The sequence below is a fragment of the Oncorhynchus gorbuscha genome, linkage group LG02 (genome assembly GCF_021184085.1).
Source record: "Oncorhynchus gorbuscha isolate QuinsamMale2020 ecotype Even-year linkage group LG02, OgorEven_v1.0, whole genome shotgun sequence".
NCBI classification, from domain to species: domain Eukaryota; kingdom Metazoa; phylum Chordata; class Actinopteri; order Salmoniformes; family Salmonidae; genus Oncorhynchus; species Oncorhynchus gorbuscha.
Window position 1 is genome coordinate 55,018,714 of NC_060174.1, and position 18,950 is coordinate 55,037,663.

General features: G+C 42.6%; 1 protein-coding gene and 1 long non-coding RNA gene across 11 annotated transcripts in view; one reads left to right on the forward strand and one right to left on the reverse strand.

Annotated features, from left to right (window-relative positions):
* Positions 1–516: 516 nt before the first annotated feature.
* On the reverse strand, positions 517–6,264 carry LOC124004699. Its single transcript, XR_006833510.1, has 3 exons — positions 5,413–6,264; positions 2,303–2,391; positions 517–2,037 (listed from the first exon to the last, which is right to left on the reverse strand). It is a non-coding gene; the product is annotated as an uncharacterized LOC124004699 (long non-coding RNA).
* Positions 1,638–18,950, forward strand: part of LOC124004649 (CUGBP Elav-like family member 2) — a 65,432-nt gene continuing 48,119 nt past the window's right edge. For 2 of the 10 annotated variants that reach the window (XM_046313347.1, XM_046313356.1), the window contains exon 1: positions 1,638–1,919. In XM_046313347.1, the coding sequence (XP_046169303.1) occupies positions 1,798–1,919 (122 nt within the window). In that variant the 5' untranslated portion in view covers positions 1,638–1,797. Of the gene's footprint in view, positions 1,920–5,451; positions 5,791–6,051; positions 6,230–18,950 lie in introns of those variants that run through there. The other 8 variants (XM_046313319.1, XM_046313326.1, XM_046313332.1 and 5 more) reach the window with 8 other exon arrangements.

Genomic DNA, 18,950 nt, shown 5'->3' on the forward strand with positions numbered 1-18,950 from the left:
TGTTGTCAGTTGATGGTGGCCAATGGCTCCAGGGTCTGTGACAACACTTTATGTAAAACTGTCCTTCAAGTGTGTGTGTGTGTGTGTCTTATGTGAAGTAGTTGAGAATGCATTTGACTGGCCTAGTTACCAGATCTGTTTGTGCTATAGCCAACGTCTCTACCGTGTGTTGTCATGCCAAACAAGAGAATAGACGCACGTTAGAAGAACCGTTGGCTATACTACAAACAGATATGACAACTGACCACACTAGTATTTGACATGGTCAAACAACTAATATGCTACACTGCCATGGGATATGATGAGTGTATCCCAAATGGCACCCTATTCCATTTGTAGTGCACTACTTTTGACCAGGGCCTATAGGGCTCTGATCAAAAGTAGTGCACTATATGGGAATATGGTGCCATTTGGAACGTAAAATGGGGCTATATTTCATATAGCAAAGTATTGCAGAGAGATTTCTGTTCATGTTAGGCTCAACATGCAAACAAAATGCCATCTGAGAGAGGAGACTAGCGTAATCCTTCCTTTATTAAAAGATAGCCATGCTTACCAGAATTTTTTCTTACTGACTAAACATACAGCGAGCTATGCTATCCATCTCTGCACCAGTGTAATAATGACAACATACTGTAGAGAGGGTACAGAGGTAGACAGGGTTGGCTCTGTCTCCCCCTCTCACAAAGGTCTCCATCACCCCCTCTCTGTCTCTCCTCTGTCGCTCCCTGTACCTCTCTCCCCTCCCTCTTCTCATCCTCTGGTTTATCATCAGTCAGTCCAGGGAATGTGAAGAATGTGACATATGCGCATCCTCCTGTCTAAAAGAAGATTACTCAGAAAGTGATGGTATGACTGGACTGGATAAGGGTTTTGGATAAATGCCCGTCCCCAATAAATGTTTCCTGGTGTTAAATATTTGGTGTTTTCACGGACTAAATCTCGACCAAAAGATCTGCATGTAACTGCAGAGTTAGTAGATGGAGTTGTTAGAACATTTCAATCATTGCAACATTTGAAGTTTGACACTTCAGAATCCAGTTTTTTACATACAAAGGCATGCATCTGTTCTAAAAAGGGTGTGGTGCTTTGCTTGTTGGATTGATTTCCCTGCTTGACACAGACTTTGGTTGGACCACACTATGATTCCTGCCACAAGTGCAGTACCTGAGGTTTAGCCTGTATGTACAGTATTTCCTTTGTAACAACAACACCTGGTATCGACCTACATTTGGCCTGTATTTCTCCTGTATCCAAGCATTCAAATACATGCAAAACATTGAAACAGGGATCATACCACAACCCACTCAATCCCAGAACCTGAGAAAGAAACAGATCCAGAGATCCATTGGCAAACTTTGCAGACGTTTCCCCTTATTTTCCCCATGCATCCCAGTCTGCCCAGTCTGACAGTAGGAATAAATCACCCGTGTCCAATTTCCTGGACTCTTCCTAATATGGGTGTCAATTAGAAGAAGAGTACTACTGTGGCCGCAGCTTTGCAGCCTGCGAACCGGTCTGCCGCGGGCTGCACAATGCATTAGCCCACGATGAGCTGTCAAAAAGGATTATTTCAGCTACGCCAGTCAGCAAAAGGGGTGTGTGCCGCTCGACTGCACTAAATCTGAGGAGAGAAAGAGAGGGGCGGGAGTGAAAAACAGAGAGAGCGAGAGAGAAATAGAGAGAGAGAAAAAAAGCTACCCAGATAGAGAGGTGAGAGGGAGAAATAGTGAGAAGAAGAGAAGTGTCCATTTAACACACATAAGAAGGTGGATTTTTCTGGAAGAGTACCGTGCGATGTTGGAACACTCGTCGGAGCTAGCCCTGGTGCAGAGCATATACGTAAACGGCATGCGCTGTCCCCCCTCTGCCTCTGCCGCCGGTGTCCCCGTCAGGAATGAGGACCTAGGATCTCTGAGGTACGTTGTCCTTGGATGTTGGGTTGGCCCCTCATTCAGAATGAATGAGTCAGATCTAGCCTGGCTTGCTTTTGTTGTGGTTGGGGCTTTAGCCAGTGTTTATAATGATTATTTGTCCCTGTGGTGGTGAATAATGGATATTGTTATAGGACCAATTCATTGTTTTCAGTTGAACTATTCATTCTCATGCCATGGTGGGTTAGAGTAGATTTGTGATGTGTATGTTTTTCACTGAAAGGAAAAGAGATACAAGCTATCTTGTGATCTGGGGGAAAATCTCCCCCCTGCCCAAAATCCACCCCCTTCAGTCATCTTCACAAACTCGCATATTGATCCTGTTGATTGAAGTTATCATCAAATCAAATGTGAATAAATACATTTACCTTCTTATATTACATGACTCAAAACCAATGTATTGTGAATACACAATACTGATGTATTGGTCCACAGGGATCGGGAAAGTTGCGTCTCCCTGAAATGAAAAGAAGTTAAAGAAATAAATTAAAAATAGGCGTGACCTTCCCTCACAATTAAAAGATGAAGAAATGGGTCTGTCAGTCTGTCGGTCAGTGATGCAGGAACAGGGATCTACCACTGTATGAAAGAGAGGCCACTGAAGAGGACAGTGGTGCGAACAAGTCCATCCATCCAGGCCTTGCCCTAACACCTTCAGACAAAACCAATATGAACTGCAAATCTACTGCAGGGCACAGAAACATTTACATCATCCAATAAGACATTTGCATAAACCAGTATTACCAGCACCAAAAACCTAACTCAAACTAATCTGATAAGGTTAGTGTTAACCAACATAGCAGCCAGCCGAGCTATAACAAAAAATCTGCATTTATTTTCAGATTAGAACATTGAGTCATACACAGATCTTCTCCCACTCCTTCTCCATTTTGAGAGCACCAGCTTCAGTTGGTCACCATTCTGCAAGTGCTTTCAGAGCTGGGAGAAATGATGTCAGCCAGGCAGATAGGCAGGCAGCAAGTTCATGACGATACATATACAAACATAGATGATGTAACCCATTTGGGTTGCTCTGTACAGTTGGCCTATTTTTACTTGACCCGCTTCACCATTGGTTAAGAAGGGGTGCAAGTCAAATGCTAGATGAATTGATTTGTAGGGGGCAGGGATCGTCCAGATAGTCCCACGTTGCAAAAGAATACCACAGAACAGGAAGATGTAAACAAACAAGGCATATGGTACGTGTAGAGATTACCATAGGATTACGATCGTAATAATCTGAGAGGTTAAACATGCGAGACTAACGTCAAGAGGCGGCAACCAATAACTAACTATTTACAATCCATTCCAAGAAACATGGTTCCATTGCAACAATAAAATAGTATTTATTTTTTAATATTCCAGCACAATATGTTTTATATTTTCTTCCATAAATAGATGGGTCATTTAGTGTACAATGGGGAACTGTGATGTACTGTAGGCTACCCAACTAATCTCATATGACAGACTACGGTAGATGTAATATTCAGAGACTTACTTGTCTGGTTCCACAAGACTAATAACCACCACAAGACAAGGGGGCTGTCATTTAAAATGGCCAGACAAGGGGGCTGTCATGTCCCTCTTGCAATGTATCTTCTTAGAGAGATTTTCAGAGATCTAAAATGATTAAACACAATTATAGCCTAGTCTAAAGCTCACACATACTTTGATGTTGTGTGAGATAGTAATATCAGATTAGAGTCCAAATGCGTAACATTCCAACATAATATCTGAACCAAGAGATGCTTTGATAAGATGCTTTTTATAGCAGCCCAGCCCCTAAATCCTAATGGGCGTTCATAATAGACTATGTGCCTGTCTGAATGTAGCCTATATGGTAAAATAGGTCACAGTCATATTGTATGTATGTCGGCTACGCATAGGGCATAACACCTTGAAACGCTAAAATCAACACAATCTGCACTGTAGTCTGCCTTGAAAATAGCTTTGGATACAAGGATTAACTGGGATTTCACAAATAGGATATTTCTTATCAGTGAGTCTGCAGAAGGAACCTGCAAGTAGGAATTTTGTTGGACGACGTATACCATGTGTATCCCGTATGACTAATAAAACTTGAAATTTGAAACTTGGTGAGACACTCCCAATAATATTTTAGGGGGGTTATGAATGTGCAGCTGCTGTGAGTGCTAGAATTAACCATTCAGTCCAGTTAATTAGGCCATCAGCCCCTCTATGCTACGGGTTGTATCATTAGGGCACAACGTAGCAAAATGTTTTGCAACGGAAAGCTAAAACAAGCATTTCTTATTAAACAATTCAGCTAGTCCTTCCCTCTCTGTTTCAGTCTGTGTTCTTCCATTTGGTACCTGTTCTGCTCTGCTGTGGTACAAATAGTACTTGACAATTGTGATCTGTCCCCCCCTCGATGGGGGTTTGTATAGGGAAACCTCGCCCAGCAAGTCTAGTTCAACAAAGAAAGACAGCCCCCTCCCCAAGAAAACAACAGCAATAACACAAAAGGGGAACATGACCTGTGACCCGTATAGAAGGATGGGTTATGTCCCAAATGGCAAGCTGGACTCTGGCCAAAAGACGTGCACTACATATGGAATAGGGTGCCATTTGGGACACATAGGAAAACTCACGATGACTGGGGGAAAAAAACAGTATTTGAATGATCTTTTCTTCTTGGCCAATATTCACAAAGAGTCTCGGTGTAGTAGCGCTGATATAGGATCCTTTTGTCTTTTAGATACAAATTAATATAATTTGGACAGGGGTGATCCTAGACCAGCACTCAAACTCTGACAAGCTTTTTGAATACTGGCCCAGACACTAATAGGGTGGGACTCGGATTTGAGTGCCGTAACAAAACATTTGGAGTATTTCATCTGAATTATTATAGAGAAGTATTATAGAAAGGGGATTTCCTATTACTACTTGACTGGTTCAATAATAGCCAAGTGCTTGAGCTAAGGACTTGTGGAATGGGGTTGCCATAGCCTATCATTTTCCTTTCTCTGATAATCTCTTACCTCTCTAGCAAACGGTATTGGCCTATTGGGTCTGTAGTCAAGGTTCAAGAAATGGGGTTGGGTAAGGCTCGCTATATAATTTTCCTTTCTCTGATAATCTCTTACCTCTCACAAAATGTCCATCTCTTTTCCCCCCTTTTTTTGTTAACCCATCCACCCTCTTCAGGGTACAAAATAGCTGTTTTTGTTACATATAAGCATCCATCTCATTCTGTTTTTGTCTGTCTTGGTTCTGTTGTAGTCTTGCCAGGGAATTATTGGGATCTCATTTTCCTTCCATCAACACCTGCCATATTTCACAAGCATATCGATTAGGTCAGATTGAGCCATGGGTGGTTAAAGTACCAATATACTTGTGTAAACTGCTGCCTACTTCAAATAGACTGACAATAAATAGTAAAATAAAGTATGGATTATATGGACGTGCAAACAAAAATAACTGGAACCCCAGCCTAGTCCAAAATGTTTTTACATACTTGACAGGGAACAGAAGTAGTCACGCCTCTCTCTTGCTCTCCCTGCAGTTGACAGCTCGCCTGTAGTTTCTTTTTCAATTTGGCGATTGGAGGAGAAATGAGCTGGGGGATGCAGAAGACGAATGTCAATCGCTTCTGATGACTTAGTACTCGCATTCTGCTGCTTAGAGTAGAAGCCCCCCCTCCTCTCCTCTCCCTGGCTCCGTTTTGTGGTCGCGCAGCAGTTGAATCTCGAAGCCGTTACTTTCATTGTTGAAAGACGACGGCGTGGTGGCTTGTACCGTAGCTCGTTAACATGACTTCGGCATACAGTGGTCTGGATTTTCTTCCGGATAGGACGGTCGAAAGCCGGTTGATGATGAGCTCGGAAGACACAAAGTAAGTAGCAAATGTCTGGTTTTTAAGACTAATCATAACCGACATGTATTTGTCAACATGTTTTTTATGAATTTGCAGATAAAATGTAGAACGCCCCGCACATGAAGTCGCGTCCAACGCGCAACACACATCGACACGGTTTTGAGTTAGAAGGCTAAAGAAAAAGGCTGGGGGGGTACTATAAGCTCGCTAACGGTATACGGTAGTTCACTGAGATGTGTTTACGGTTTAGCTAAGGAAATGCTAGTCAAGTGACATTTGCTTCCGGAGTTAAGACGTTGCAGACATTATCGGGCTCGTCATTGTAAAGTTTATACAAGCTGGGGTTGCTTGTGTGTTTACTGTGCGAGCGGGAGAAACGTGCACACGAGGCAGCCGCCCTTTGTTTTTTTTTAATGCTGCTTGCTTGAGCAGAACAGCAACGGAGTCGTCGGTTCGGGTAGGTCATGACATAAAATTACTTCCAACTAACAATGTTACTACCCGTTGCCACGCTGTCGATGGCAAGCGTTGCACATCAGTCGCTATGTAATGTAACAGTTGACGTAAAACGTTTTTTTTTTTTTTGCGGGGGGGGGAGGTATTTCTTGCGTTTGCTACGTTTTTGTAGCTAGTTTCCCCGTTAACAAATCGATTTCCCGTAATGGAGGTTCGTGCAGGGTGGCTTGCAGGAACACGTGGTACATTTTTTTTTGTTGAGCAATTTTAATGAAAATCGTGTGACCGCCACATAGATTTGTTTGCAAAGGAAGCCAGTCAACACAGGCGTGTTGTTTTCAGAAATGCCCCCGAGGCTAATTCGGCTTACCATGAGTGGATTTCAACTCACACCCATAGATAGGATAGGGTTTGAAGCTCTAGGCTCTACGTTGCTAGTCACAGTTAACTCTGAAATCCCCCTAGTTATGTCTAGATATGGGCTTGGCTCTGTAGTTAAGTTCCCGAAACATACGGGGCCATACATAGGCTACAAACGTAAACATTTTACAACAAATCCTTTGCGCAGATAGTGATTATAAAATGGTCTGATCAATGGATTTGCATTAAAACACGGTGACTGACAAATAATATGCTTTCCTACTAGATAAGGACAAACGGGGAGCATTCTCACCAGTTTCCCTTTTCCATGCAAGACGGAATACATTTTTTTTTGGCAACAAATACGTTTGTCATAATGCTCAAGAGAAATCTTTCGACCCCTGACCTGTCCAACTCGCAGCTGTTGTTGTATGATGGATTTATGCATGTTCATGTGAGAGGAAGAGGTGAAGCGAGAGGTTTTACTCCGCCCCAGGTCTGTCCACGAAAATGTATGTATGAAGGTCAACGAGCTTGTCGAATATGGTCAACAAAAAATGTAATTGCTAATTTGCTCCATGAAGCTTCTTTGATCGAATATTAGTTTCTTAATGGTTAAGTTGTTACGAATTGATTTATATACGTGGACGCACGTGGCATTAATGTCGTTTTGGGGTAAATTGCTTTATTTCATAGTTGTGCCTGTTGTCATAGAGATAGCTAGAGGACTCATCATTGATATACCTGATTTAGCATGAACATTGCCATTGAGGGATCCACCATTTTAAACTTGTCAACTGTGTGGGGATTCCTGAGTTGGCACAATCAGTGAATGAAGAAGTTAAGAAAAACCCTTAACTGAAAACAATGTTTTTTTTTGTCTCCACAAATTTAAAGTACAGTACAGTTATCACAAAACATATTATTTTCCTTGTTATAGCCTAACTAGCCATTATGCTATAAAGGCCTGGGGAAAGTTGTGTCATTGTAAATAAAACCAGAGAGGAAGATGCAAACTTCAGGCTACTTGAGTGAATTTGCGAGGTATGCAAGAACAAGCAAGTGTTTAAACCCTTTACAATGAAGATCTGTGAATTTATTTGGATTTTTCAAATTATCTTTGAGACAGGGTCCTGAAAAAGGGATGTTTCTTTTTTTTGCTGAGTTTACATACAAATGTATAGATGAGCAATGACAGAGCGGCATAGACAAGATGCAATAGATGGTATAAAATACAGTATATACATATGAGATGAGTATGATATGTAAGTTATTAAAGTAAACATTCTTCAAGTGGCATTATTAAAGTGACTAGTGATTTCTGTCTGTATGTTGGCAGCAGCCTCTCTATGTTAGTGATGACTGTTTAACAGTCTGATGGCCTTGAGATAGAAGCTGTTTTTCCAGTCTCTCGGTTCCAGCTTTGATGCACCTGTTCTGACTTTGCCTTCTGGATGGTAGAGGGGTGAACAGGCAGTGTTTTGGGTGGTTGTTGTCCTTGATGATCTTTTTGGCCTTCCTGTGACATCGGGTGCTGTACGTGTCCTGCAGGGCAGGTAGTTTGCCCCCGGTGACGCGTTGTGCATACCGCACTGGACCACCCTCTGGAGAGCCTTGCGGTTGTGGGCGGTGCAGTTGCTGTACCAGGTTGTGATACAGCCTGACAGGGTGCTCTTAATTGTGCATCTGTGAAAGTTTTAGGTGACAATCCTAAAATAATTCAGTCTCTTGAGGTTGAAGAGCCGCTTTTGCGTTTTCTTCACCGCACTGTTTGTGTGGGTGGACCATTTCAGTCTGTCCGTGATGTGTACGCAAGGAACTTAAAATGTCCCACCTTGTCCACTGCTGTTCCGTCTATGGATAGGGGGGTGCTCCCTCTGCTGTTTCCTGGAGTCCACGATCATCTCCTTTGTCTTGTTGATATTGAGTGAGAGGTTGTTTTCCTGGCAAACACACCACGAGTGCCCTCACCTCCTCCCAGTAGGCTGTCACGTCGCTGTTAGTAATCAAGCCTACCACTGTTGTGTCGTCTGCAAACTTGATGATTGGGTTGGAGGCGTGCATTGCCACGCAGTCATGGGTGAACAGGGAGTACGGTAGTAGGGGCATGAGCACCTGCCCTTGTAGGGCCCCAGTGTTGAGGATCTGCAAAGTGGAGATGTTGTTTCCTACCGTCACCACCTGGGGGTGACCCATCCAGGAAGTCCAGGACCTAATTTCACAGGGTGGGGTTGAGACCCAAGGCCTCAAGATTAATGATGAGCTTGGAGGGTACTATGGTGGTGAATTTTGAGCTGTAGTCGATGAACAGCATTCTTCCATACCCCTCTTGTCCAGATGGGATAGGGCAATGTGCAGTGAGATGGTGATTACATCGTCTGTGGATCTATTGGGGCGGTAAGCAAATTGAAATGGGTCTAGGGTGTAAGGTCATATGATCCTTGACTAGTCTCTCAAAGCACTTCATGATGACAGAAGTGAGTGCTGCAGGGCGATGGTCATTTAGGTCAGTTAGGTCAGTTATCTTTGCCTTCTTGGGTACAGGAATAATGGAATAATACATTTAAAAAAACTAAATACTGCATAGTTTCTTAAGGACTAAAAGAGAGGCAGCCCTCTCTGTTGGCGTCATTTTGCCAGATGCGAGTGTTTTGTGTTCTCGGAAGTACGGAGTTCGGAGTTGATTCCTTGCAGAATCAAATCTTGAAAATTGGAAATGGAAGTTGACACCAGGGGAATCGAGGAATAAATGATTGGAGTCGAGAATGTATATTTTGAGTAGACTCCACCACTATGTCATCGTCTTAAACAGTTGGAAAAATGGCATAGAAAGGCATAAAAATGTAAATGTAATGTAAATGCAAGTGACAGCAGCAAAGTCCTTTATGGCAATACTTTGAGAAGTTAAATGAGAAGGAAATGCAAACTTTCTAAGGTGGAATTGTTGTACAGTAATAGTAGTACGTGTGCAATGCTTAACCATCTGAAAGGGATGGTGGTGCTGCTGCAGGCAGCTGCATTGTGAATTTGCATGGAATTTTATGTCATTTTCTAATTTTAACGGAAAACCGATTCTATATAAAAAAAATATATAAATAAATTGCAGTTTAAATGGGCAATTTCTCACATCTGTACTTTAAAATGGAGATGGCCTAAATGTTGCTGCCCATGCTGTCACAGACGCTATAACGGCACATATACAAAGATGAGTCCTCTACCTATCTCTATGGCCTGTTGTTCACAGGTGTATCTGCCCTCTCATTGGCTAGAATGGCCCCACTAATGGTCCCTCCTCCATCCTGTCTTCCAGGCATTTATATTTCCATTGTTAGAGCGGTCACTTGAATATCTTGTAAATATAATAAACAATCTTATTGTTAATGTGATTCCAGCATTTCAATTCAATTGACTTTATTGACATATCACTCATCTTAGTTGAGTTCAACAGCAAGTATCCTGTAGCAGCTTCATCCATTTCCCACCATCACATACACATATTGAAAAGCCAACAGTGAACTTACTCGTAATATCAACATGGGCTAATATCAACAAGGGATGATTGACCGAGGGAAAATGTGATCATGGCTGTCTGGAAATTGAATTGTGATTAGTCTAAAACATCGGTGTCAATCTCATCTTGACCTAGTGGCAGCATTTGGTCTTCAACGAGGTCCGGAGTGCCGCACTGAAAACTGGTTATATTTTCTCGCCGTCAAAATTTGCGAAAGATCATTGCAAAAATGATGAATGGGGAACTTACTCCATGACCGTCTAGCTTTAATTTAGGTGATTTTTGGCAAGGCGGGCACAATCAAGAGACTGTTTCAATGCATGTCCATTATTTTCCATGGACCATATTTGACACTCCTGGACTAAAGGCTTGGGGTGGTTTGGGACTGGAAGGATTCCTTTCATTCATCATATCTTTTGGCTTTGGACGCGCATGCACACAAAGGTGACAGTTTCTACCTGACGTGTGTGTGTGCGCGTGTGTGTTCTGTGATTGATTGAGCCTCTGATAGAAGATAGTGAATATCTGGGCTTAAGTTTGATCCTTTGGCAACGAACACTGAGATGAGGAGTCTCTCAAATGGCACCCTAGTGCACTACTTTTGCCCGGGTACTACTTTTGCTCAGCACTTCTTCTTTTACCCTATGGGCACTGGCCAAAAGTAGTGCACTATATAGGGAATAGGGTGCTATTTGAAACGCACACATGGTGTTATCTGGGCTACGCTGTGATGATGATGTGATCCTTTTGTTGTGGACACTGACAGGGGGTCGGGTGGCTGTCTGATCTGGGCAAAGTGTGGCCTCTTTGCACTGACTCTTGGGGCTGAGAGGGGGCCAGCTGTTCGCATAGTGTGTGGGGATCAAATCCATTTTTTTCCGTTACATGTGCCGAATACAACAGGTGTTGCTTACTTACGAGCCCCTAACCAACAATGCAGTAAAAAAAATGTATGAACAAGTAATTAAAGAGCAGCAGTAAAATATCAATAGCGAGACCCAAGACAATATACAGGGGGGTACCGGTACAAAGTGCGGGGGCACCGCTTAGTTGAGGTAATATGTAGGTGGAGTTATTAAAGTGACTATGCATAGATGACAACAACAGAGTGTAGCAGTGGTGTAGAAGCCTATTGGACCTAGACTTGGCTCTCCGGTACCCCTTGCCGTGCGGTAGCAGAGAGAACAGTCTATGACTAGGGTGGCTGGAGTCTTTAACTATTTTTAGGGCCTTCCTCTGACACCACCTGGTATAGAGGTCCTGGATGACAGGAAGCTTTGCCCCAGTGATATACTGGGCCGTACGTACTACCCTCTGTAGTGCCTTGCGGTCGGAGGCTGAGTAGTTGCCATACCAGGCAGTGAGGCAACCAGTCAGGAGGATGCTCTCGATGGTGCAGCTGTACAACCTTTTGAGGATCTTAGAGCCCATGCCAAATCTCTCTCCAAGTCTCCCGAGGGGGAATAGTTTTTATAATGCTCTCTTCACGACAGTCTTGTTGTGCTTGGATTGTGTTAGTTTGTTGGTGATGTGGACACCAAGGAACTTTAAGCTTTCAAACTTGCTCCATTACAGCCCAGTCGATGAGAAGGGGAATGTGTTCGGTCCTCTTTTTCCTGTAGTCCACAATCATCTCCTGCGTGAGCCATGTAGACTGATGTTGAAGTCTGGGAGGGGTTTGTCACCTGTTCTACCACTTCCTGCTGTTGGTGTGGCAATGCGCCATGAAACTATGTTTAATTGAATAAGAATCTGTTCCCCTCCCTTCAGACACTGTCTAGTATGGTGGCCTGGCATTCACAGGGCATACAGCACTGTGGCTCTCTCATCCTTGACCTTTTGACTTGTAAGAGAGCTGACAATTTCTCGAACACATGCAAAGGATTTAAAATAAGGAACTTGGGTCTGAACTACATACATGGGCCTAGGTCTACATCTTCACTCCTCTCCTTTCCTCCTACTCTACCAAGTTTGTCCAAGTGTGGTTTGAGGTTGCTACAAAATACTAGGCTCATGTCTACGTCTTTCTTCACACTGTCTCCTTTCTTCCTAGTTCCCCAAGTTTGGTTTGAGTAGAGGTCGCAACAAACTACATAGGCCTAATGTACATATCCACCGCTCTCTCATTTGTGCTCCCCAAGTTGTGTGGTGTGGTTTGAGGCAAACTACATGGGCATTTATCTTCTTCAACCCTCTTTCTCGCTGTTTTTTTCCTCTTCCAAAGTCGCCTCCAAGTTTTGTTTGTGTGGTTAGAGGTCGCAACAAAGTATTCAGTAATTGTAGTCGACTTTCACGCTCAGCTGGCCTCATGGCGTGTTTATTTAGCAAAGATCAGATGCATTCGTCGGGGTGTTTCTGTAATTGACACAGTGGGATAGCTAGTTATTTACCCATATCCAGCACGCCTGGTTGGCTGGTATACTACAGAGCATAGGATATACAGTGTAATATCAATGTGTATGACTTTAGGCTATATTTTGAGGGCTGAAAGTGTGAAAAATTTAAACCACCACGACTGAAACTTCGAGTCCACTTCAGCCAACCAAGGTAAATCCCAAAATTACGTTAGGTTGTATGAAGGCAGTGGCAGTGGCACATGCTATAGGCCTTGCTAATAAAATGTTTGAAGATTGAATGCATATACTCTCAAATGAGGTCTTGAGGCCTGTTTGTGACCTCTGATGCCCAGATAGAGGCATATAACCTGGGTACTCCCACCATTTACCAGTATTTCATATTTGTACTTTTAGGTTACCAGCATTTGGCTACCTTAAGAGAGTCATAGTTACTCCCTCCGTTTACCCGCACTTCATATATTTTATGAGTTAGAAGGGTATACTGTCCAAGTTAAGTGGAATCAGCTTTGTATTGTTGCAATACAATCTTTTACATTTTTTATTTTTTTACTTCGATACCATCACGATACTCTATACCAAAGTGAAAAAGAAGGCGTATTAGCCAAAGTCACAGAATGGCACTTGATCCAGACAGATCTTTTGAGTTCAATATCATTACATTTTATTTTTTTGATAAATACATTATCCAATCAATTTGACTTTGGTATAAAAAAATAAAAAAATATAACGACCTTAACACAATGTCATCATTTATTTTGTATGTTAAATCTCTAGTCTATTGATAGGCCCGGGCTACATCTTGATATAAACAGTTTATTTACGATACAGGCGAATGAATATTCAATTGGATTGTGTGCATGCATTGAGTTTGGTTTTCATCTATAGCCCCATGAATTCAGCCAGAAAATGCTTATCTGTTCCCCTTTCATTTGGGACTTATTGTACTGATCAACAATATTTGCATTGAAGAAGAAATCTCTTTTATAAAAGTGCGCGTGGTCTCTCTTTAAGACCCATGATGTCATTCACACACACTCAGTTCGAGGCTCGAGCAAAGATTATCTAGAATAGGAGTGAACAATAAGTTTCAACATTTCCACATGCCGTGTTGAATTATTCAATTGTGTTAACTTCTGTGCAGTATAAGTGGTGACGCGGCCCAGACTGAGTGCAGTTGTTCCTCAGGATATGCGAGAGCTCGCAAGGAGTAAGTGCAGCAGGCACGGTGCTCTCGCACTATAAGGGGACATCGGCTGCGCTGATACAGATCCTCAATCAGTAGACAACACATTTGACAGAAGTACTGAAAGTAATACATTCTAGTACCGAACTGTTTTTCATGTTCTAGTATCCAAAAAGTACCAAAGTTTTGGTATACCGGCAACACTAAATCAGCGGCCAGTCCAGGGTTGTGTTACTGATTAGGGCACGCAACGGAAAATGAAATCCTGCTACTAGTGAGTTCCGGCTGCCCAACGACCTGCCTGCTCAATCCCATCCCCTCCTCCCTTCTCCATACAATCTCTGGAAACATTCTCACTTCCCTCGTCAACTCATCCTTGATCACTGGCTGCGTCCCCTCTGACTCCAGAGTCACTCCCCCTCCTCAAGAAACCAACACTCGACCCCTCTGACGTAAACTACATAACGGTATCCCTTCTTTCTTTTCTTTCCAAAGCACTTGAGTTTTCTGTCTGACAAACTCTTTCACTATCTCTCTCAGAACGATCTTCTTGACCGTACCTAGTCAGGCTTCAAGACTTGTCACTCAACTGAGACTGATTTCCTCTGTGGCACTGTGCTGCCAAAGCGGACTCTCTGTCCTTTGCTCTCATCCATCAGACCGTCCTCTCAGAGCTGGGTGTCTCAGGCTCTGAACAATCTTGGATTGCATCCTACCTGGCAGGTGACATGGAGCGGATCTGTGTCTGCACTACGTACTCACTACTGTTGTCCCTCAGGGCTCAGTTCTAGGCCCTCTTCTCTCTATACACCGTCACTCGACTCATCATATCCTCACATGGTCTCTCCTATCATTGATATGCGGATGACACTCAACTACTTTTCTCCTTCTCACCTTCTAAGACTCAGATGGCGACATGCATCTCTGCGTGCCTAACAGATATGTTGACCCACCACCTCAAGCTCCACATCAACAAGACAGAGCTTATCTTCCTTTCTGGGAAGGCCTGATTGCTCCAAGACCTCTCCATCCATCACAGTTGACAACTTCACGGTGTCCCCCTCCCAGAGAGCAAAGACACTTGGCATAACTCCGGACAACACCCTGTCATTCTCTGCAAACATCAAAGTAGTGACTCGCTTGTGCAGGTTCATGCTCTACAACATCCGTAGAGTACGACCCTACCTCACTCAGGAAGCGGCGTAGTTCCTAATCCGGGCACTTGTCATCTCCCATCTGGACTACTGCAACACGCTGTTGGCTGGGCTCCCCGCTTGTGCCATCAAACCCCTTTAACTTATCCAGAACACTGCAGCCCGCCTGGTGTTCACCCATGTCACCCTGCGACTCCACTGGCTTCCAGCTGAAGCTCACATTCACTACAAGACCATGATACTTGCCCATGGAGAAGCAAGAGGAACTGCCCCTCCCTACGTTCAGGCTATGATCAAACCCTACATCCCAACCTGAGAACATATTTCTGTCACCCCTACAGGAGGGAAGCCCCCGCTCAATCCAGTCAAAGCCCTTCTCTGTCCTGGCACCCCAATGGTGGAATCAGCTTCCCGCTGAAGTTGGACAGCAGAGTCCCTGCCCATCTTCTGAAAACATCTGAAACTCTATCTCTTCAAAGAGTACCCCCCCCCCTGTAAAAATTATGTTTTTAAAAGTAATTTGTGTGCTCACACTTGCCACTATCCCCCCTTTACTAGCACTGACTTTCCCGATAGTACATTTTCCCTCAATAAAGTAGCTAACTATGACTGAGATGTGGTTGTCCTACCTAGCTATTTTAAGATTAATGCACTACGGGATGCACTATGTAAGTCGTTCTGGAGTGTCTGCTAAATGACTAAAATGTAAAACATTTTGCAATGGAAAGTTACAATAAGCATTTATTATTGGACAAGTCGAGGTAGTCCCAATCCATCCCTGTTTCAGTTTTTTTTTTTTTCGTTGGTGCCTTATGAGCAGGACACTACAAGTGCACACTACAGGGAAAATGACACATTATTGGGACTCAGAACCAGTATACAAGAAGTAACATTCAGGTGGCCATGTATGTATTAGCTGTAAGTAGAAGCCTATGTATTGTTGTCCATTTATTGTAGGATTAGGGTAAAAAAAATCTACAAACATTTTTGTGTGTGTGTGTGTGTGTATGGGGGAGATTGGAAATTGATAGACAATTACAGTTGAAGTCGGAGGTTTACATACACTTAGGTTTTAAAACTAGTTTTTCAACCACTCCACAAATTTCTTGTTAACAAACTGTAGTTTTGGCAAGTTGGTTAGGACTACTTTGTGCATGACACAAGTGATTTTTCCAACAATTGTTTACAGACAGATTATTTCACTTATAATGCACTGTATCACAATTCCAGTAGGTCAGAAGTTTACATACACGAAGTTGACTGTGCCTTTAAACAGCTTGGTAAATTCCAGAAAATGGGGTCATGGCTTTAGAAGCTTCTGATAGGCTAATTGACATAATTTGAGTCAATTGGGGTGTACCTGTGGATGTATTTCAAGGCCACCTTCAAACTCAGTGTCTCTTTGTTTGACATCATGGGAAAATTAAATGAAATCAGCCAAGACTTCAGAAAAAAACACTGTAGACCTTCAAGTCTGGTTCATCCTTAGGAGCAATTTCTAAATGCCTGAAGGTACCACGTTCATCTGTGCAAACAATAGTACGCAAGTATAAACACAATGGGACCAAGCAGCCATCATACCACTCAGGAAAGAGACGCGTTCTGTCTCCTAGAGATGAATGTACTTTGGTGTGAAAAGTGCAAATCAATCGCAGAACAACAGCAAAGGACCTTGTGAAGATGCTGGAGGAAACCGGTACAAAAGTATCTATATCCACAGTAAAACAAGTCCTATATCGACATAACCTGAAAGGCCGCTCAGCAAGGAAGAGAAGCCAATGCTCCAAAACTGCCATTAAAAAAAGCCAGACAATCGTTTGCAACTGCACATGGGGACAAAGATCGTACTTTTTATGAAAAATGTCCTCTGGTCTGATGAAACAAAAATAGAACTGTTTGGCCATAATGACCATCATCGTTATGTTTGGAGGAAAAAGGGGGAGGCTTGCAAGCTGAAGAACACCATCCCAACCGTGAAGCATGGGGGTGGCAGCATCATGTTGTGGGGGTGCTTTGCTGCAGGTGGGACTGTACTTCACAAAATAGATGGCATCACGAGGAGGGAAATTATGTGGATATATTGAAGCAACATCTCAAGACATCAGTCAGGAAGCTAAAGTTTGGTCGCAAATGGGTCTTCCAAATGGACAATGACCCCAAACATACTTCCAAAGTTGTGGCAAAATGGTTTAAGGACAGCAAAGTCAAGGTATTGGAGTGGCCATCACAAAGCCCTGATCTCAATCCTATAGAACATTTCTGGGCAGAACTGAAAGTGTGTGTGTGAGTAAGGAGGCCTACAAACCTGACTCTGTTACACCAGCTCTGTCAGGAGGAATGGGCCAAAATTCACCCAACGTATTGTGGGAAGCTTGTGGAAGACCATCTGAAATGTTTGACCCAAGTTAAACAATTTAAAGGCAGTGCTACCAAATACTAATTGACTGTATGTAAACTTCTGACCCACTAGGAATATGATGAAAGAAATAAAAGCTGAAAGAAATAATTATTTCTATTATTCTGACATTTCACATTCTTAAAATAAAGTGGTGATCCTAACTGGCCCAAGACAGGGAATTTTTACTCGTATTAAATGTCTGGAATTGTGAAACTGATTTTAAATGTATTTGGCTAAGGTGTATGTAAACTTCTGACTTCAATTGTACATTGATATAACCCACACTCTATCTGCAATATTAAAACTGATTGGACCCTAAAACAAAATAAATACAAAATGGAAAATAACATCAGAAAAAACATCCAGGCCAGGTCAGAGAATGTGGGCAGCAGCTTTGTATGGGCAGCAGGAGCCAGGAGGGCTTGTGGGCTGGGTAACCTTTCCCTCTTGGACAGAGGCCTAAGTCGAGCAGAAATCCGCTCGCCAGTTGTTGACTGACCGTCTTAAGATGCATTGGAGGGACAGAAGACTGTAAACAAAAATAACTGGACTCGAGTGGGGTTCTGTGACGTTGCTTATTTTTAATTTTAGAAGACTTATTTGTTTAAGGGCCCTTTTCAAACAGCAGTTTACTCTGGTTTTAACAACTGCCGTAGTAGCTTATTTTCTTTATTTGGAGGGCTTTTCTAAGCCATAAATACACCAGACTAGGAACCTTTTTTGTTTTATCTGGGTCTGCCTTCTTTATTTCTTGGTCTGTAGTAGCTGGTTGTAGTCTAGTCTTTCTATATCCCTGCAACAGTCTTCTTCACCTGATGCTAGATTTGCATTCTACCTCCAGCCAGACCAGAGTTGACTTGCTTCAGCCTAAACCAGGTTCCTATTTGTCTATCTTCATTAATCCATTCACTAGAGTGTCCAATCAAAGATGCATCTTTTGACCAAATACGTAAGATAAATGGTCTATTATCCTCTAAGAAACCCATCGGTTCAAACCTCGTGTCTCCTATCATAATCCGTTCTTAAGTTACTTTTGTTTTTTTTTGTTGCCTTTTTGTAGGATGGCCAAAATTTAGGTGACTACGTCAATGGAGGCCAGAGGGAAAAAAAATGGAAAAGCTATGCAAGAATTAAGGCTAACTGACAGGCTCACCGTTGAACTTGTTATCTCTATCTATATTTGTTATCTATATTATGTGATATTTTCATATTAATGAAGAATTCCTGTTCTTTTAAAAATGTTTCTCACAAAAACAAGTATAACTCTGTGAAATGTCAACAGAGCACTGAGCGTATGGCAAGCTTTTTTTATTTTCACAGCTTTTAACATTTAATTTAGTTTGTCATTCTTTTTGCGACTTGAAGAAAACGACTTTGCAGACCACCACAACATGCAAAATCCTTAAGGCGCTTACTCGTTGCGGCACCGCTCTGTCAACAGAGCTCTGTGCTTATCGGATGTGTTGGGTTACGACTTTTTTTAAGATGCTGAATGTTAATGATATGTTTAGAGAAAGACCCCACTGAACGATTCAAAACATGAAGAAATGATATTTGTCTTGGTAAAATGTGTTTTATAACATAAGGAAGTGAGATTTCATTACCAAAAACGTGTTTTCATCTACTCTGGGCCGAGTGGGTGGGCACGCTACGTTCACACCCTGACTCAGCCTAATTTGCATCCCTCCTCATCCATAACCACCGTCACCAGGGACACTCCATATGATTATGGAGCTAATGGGGCGGGTCTTGTCATCAG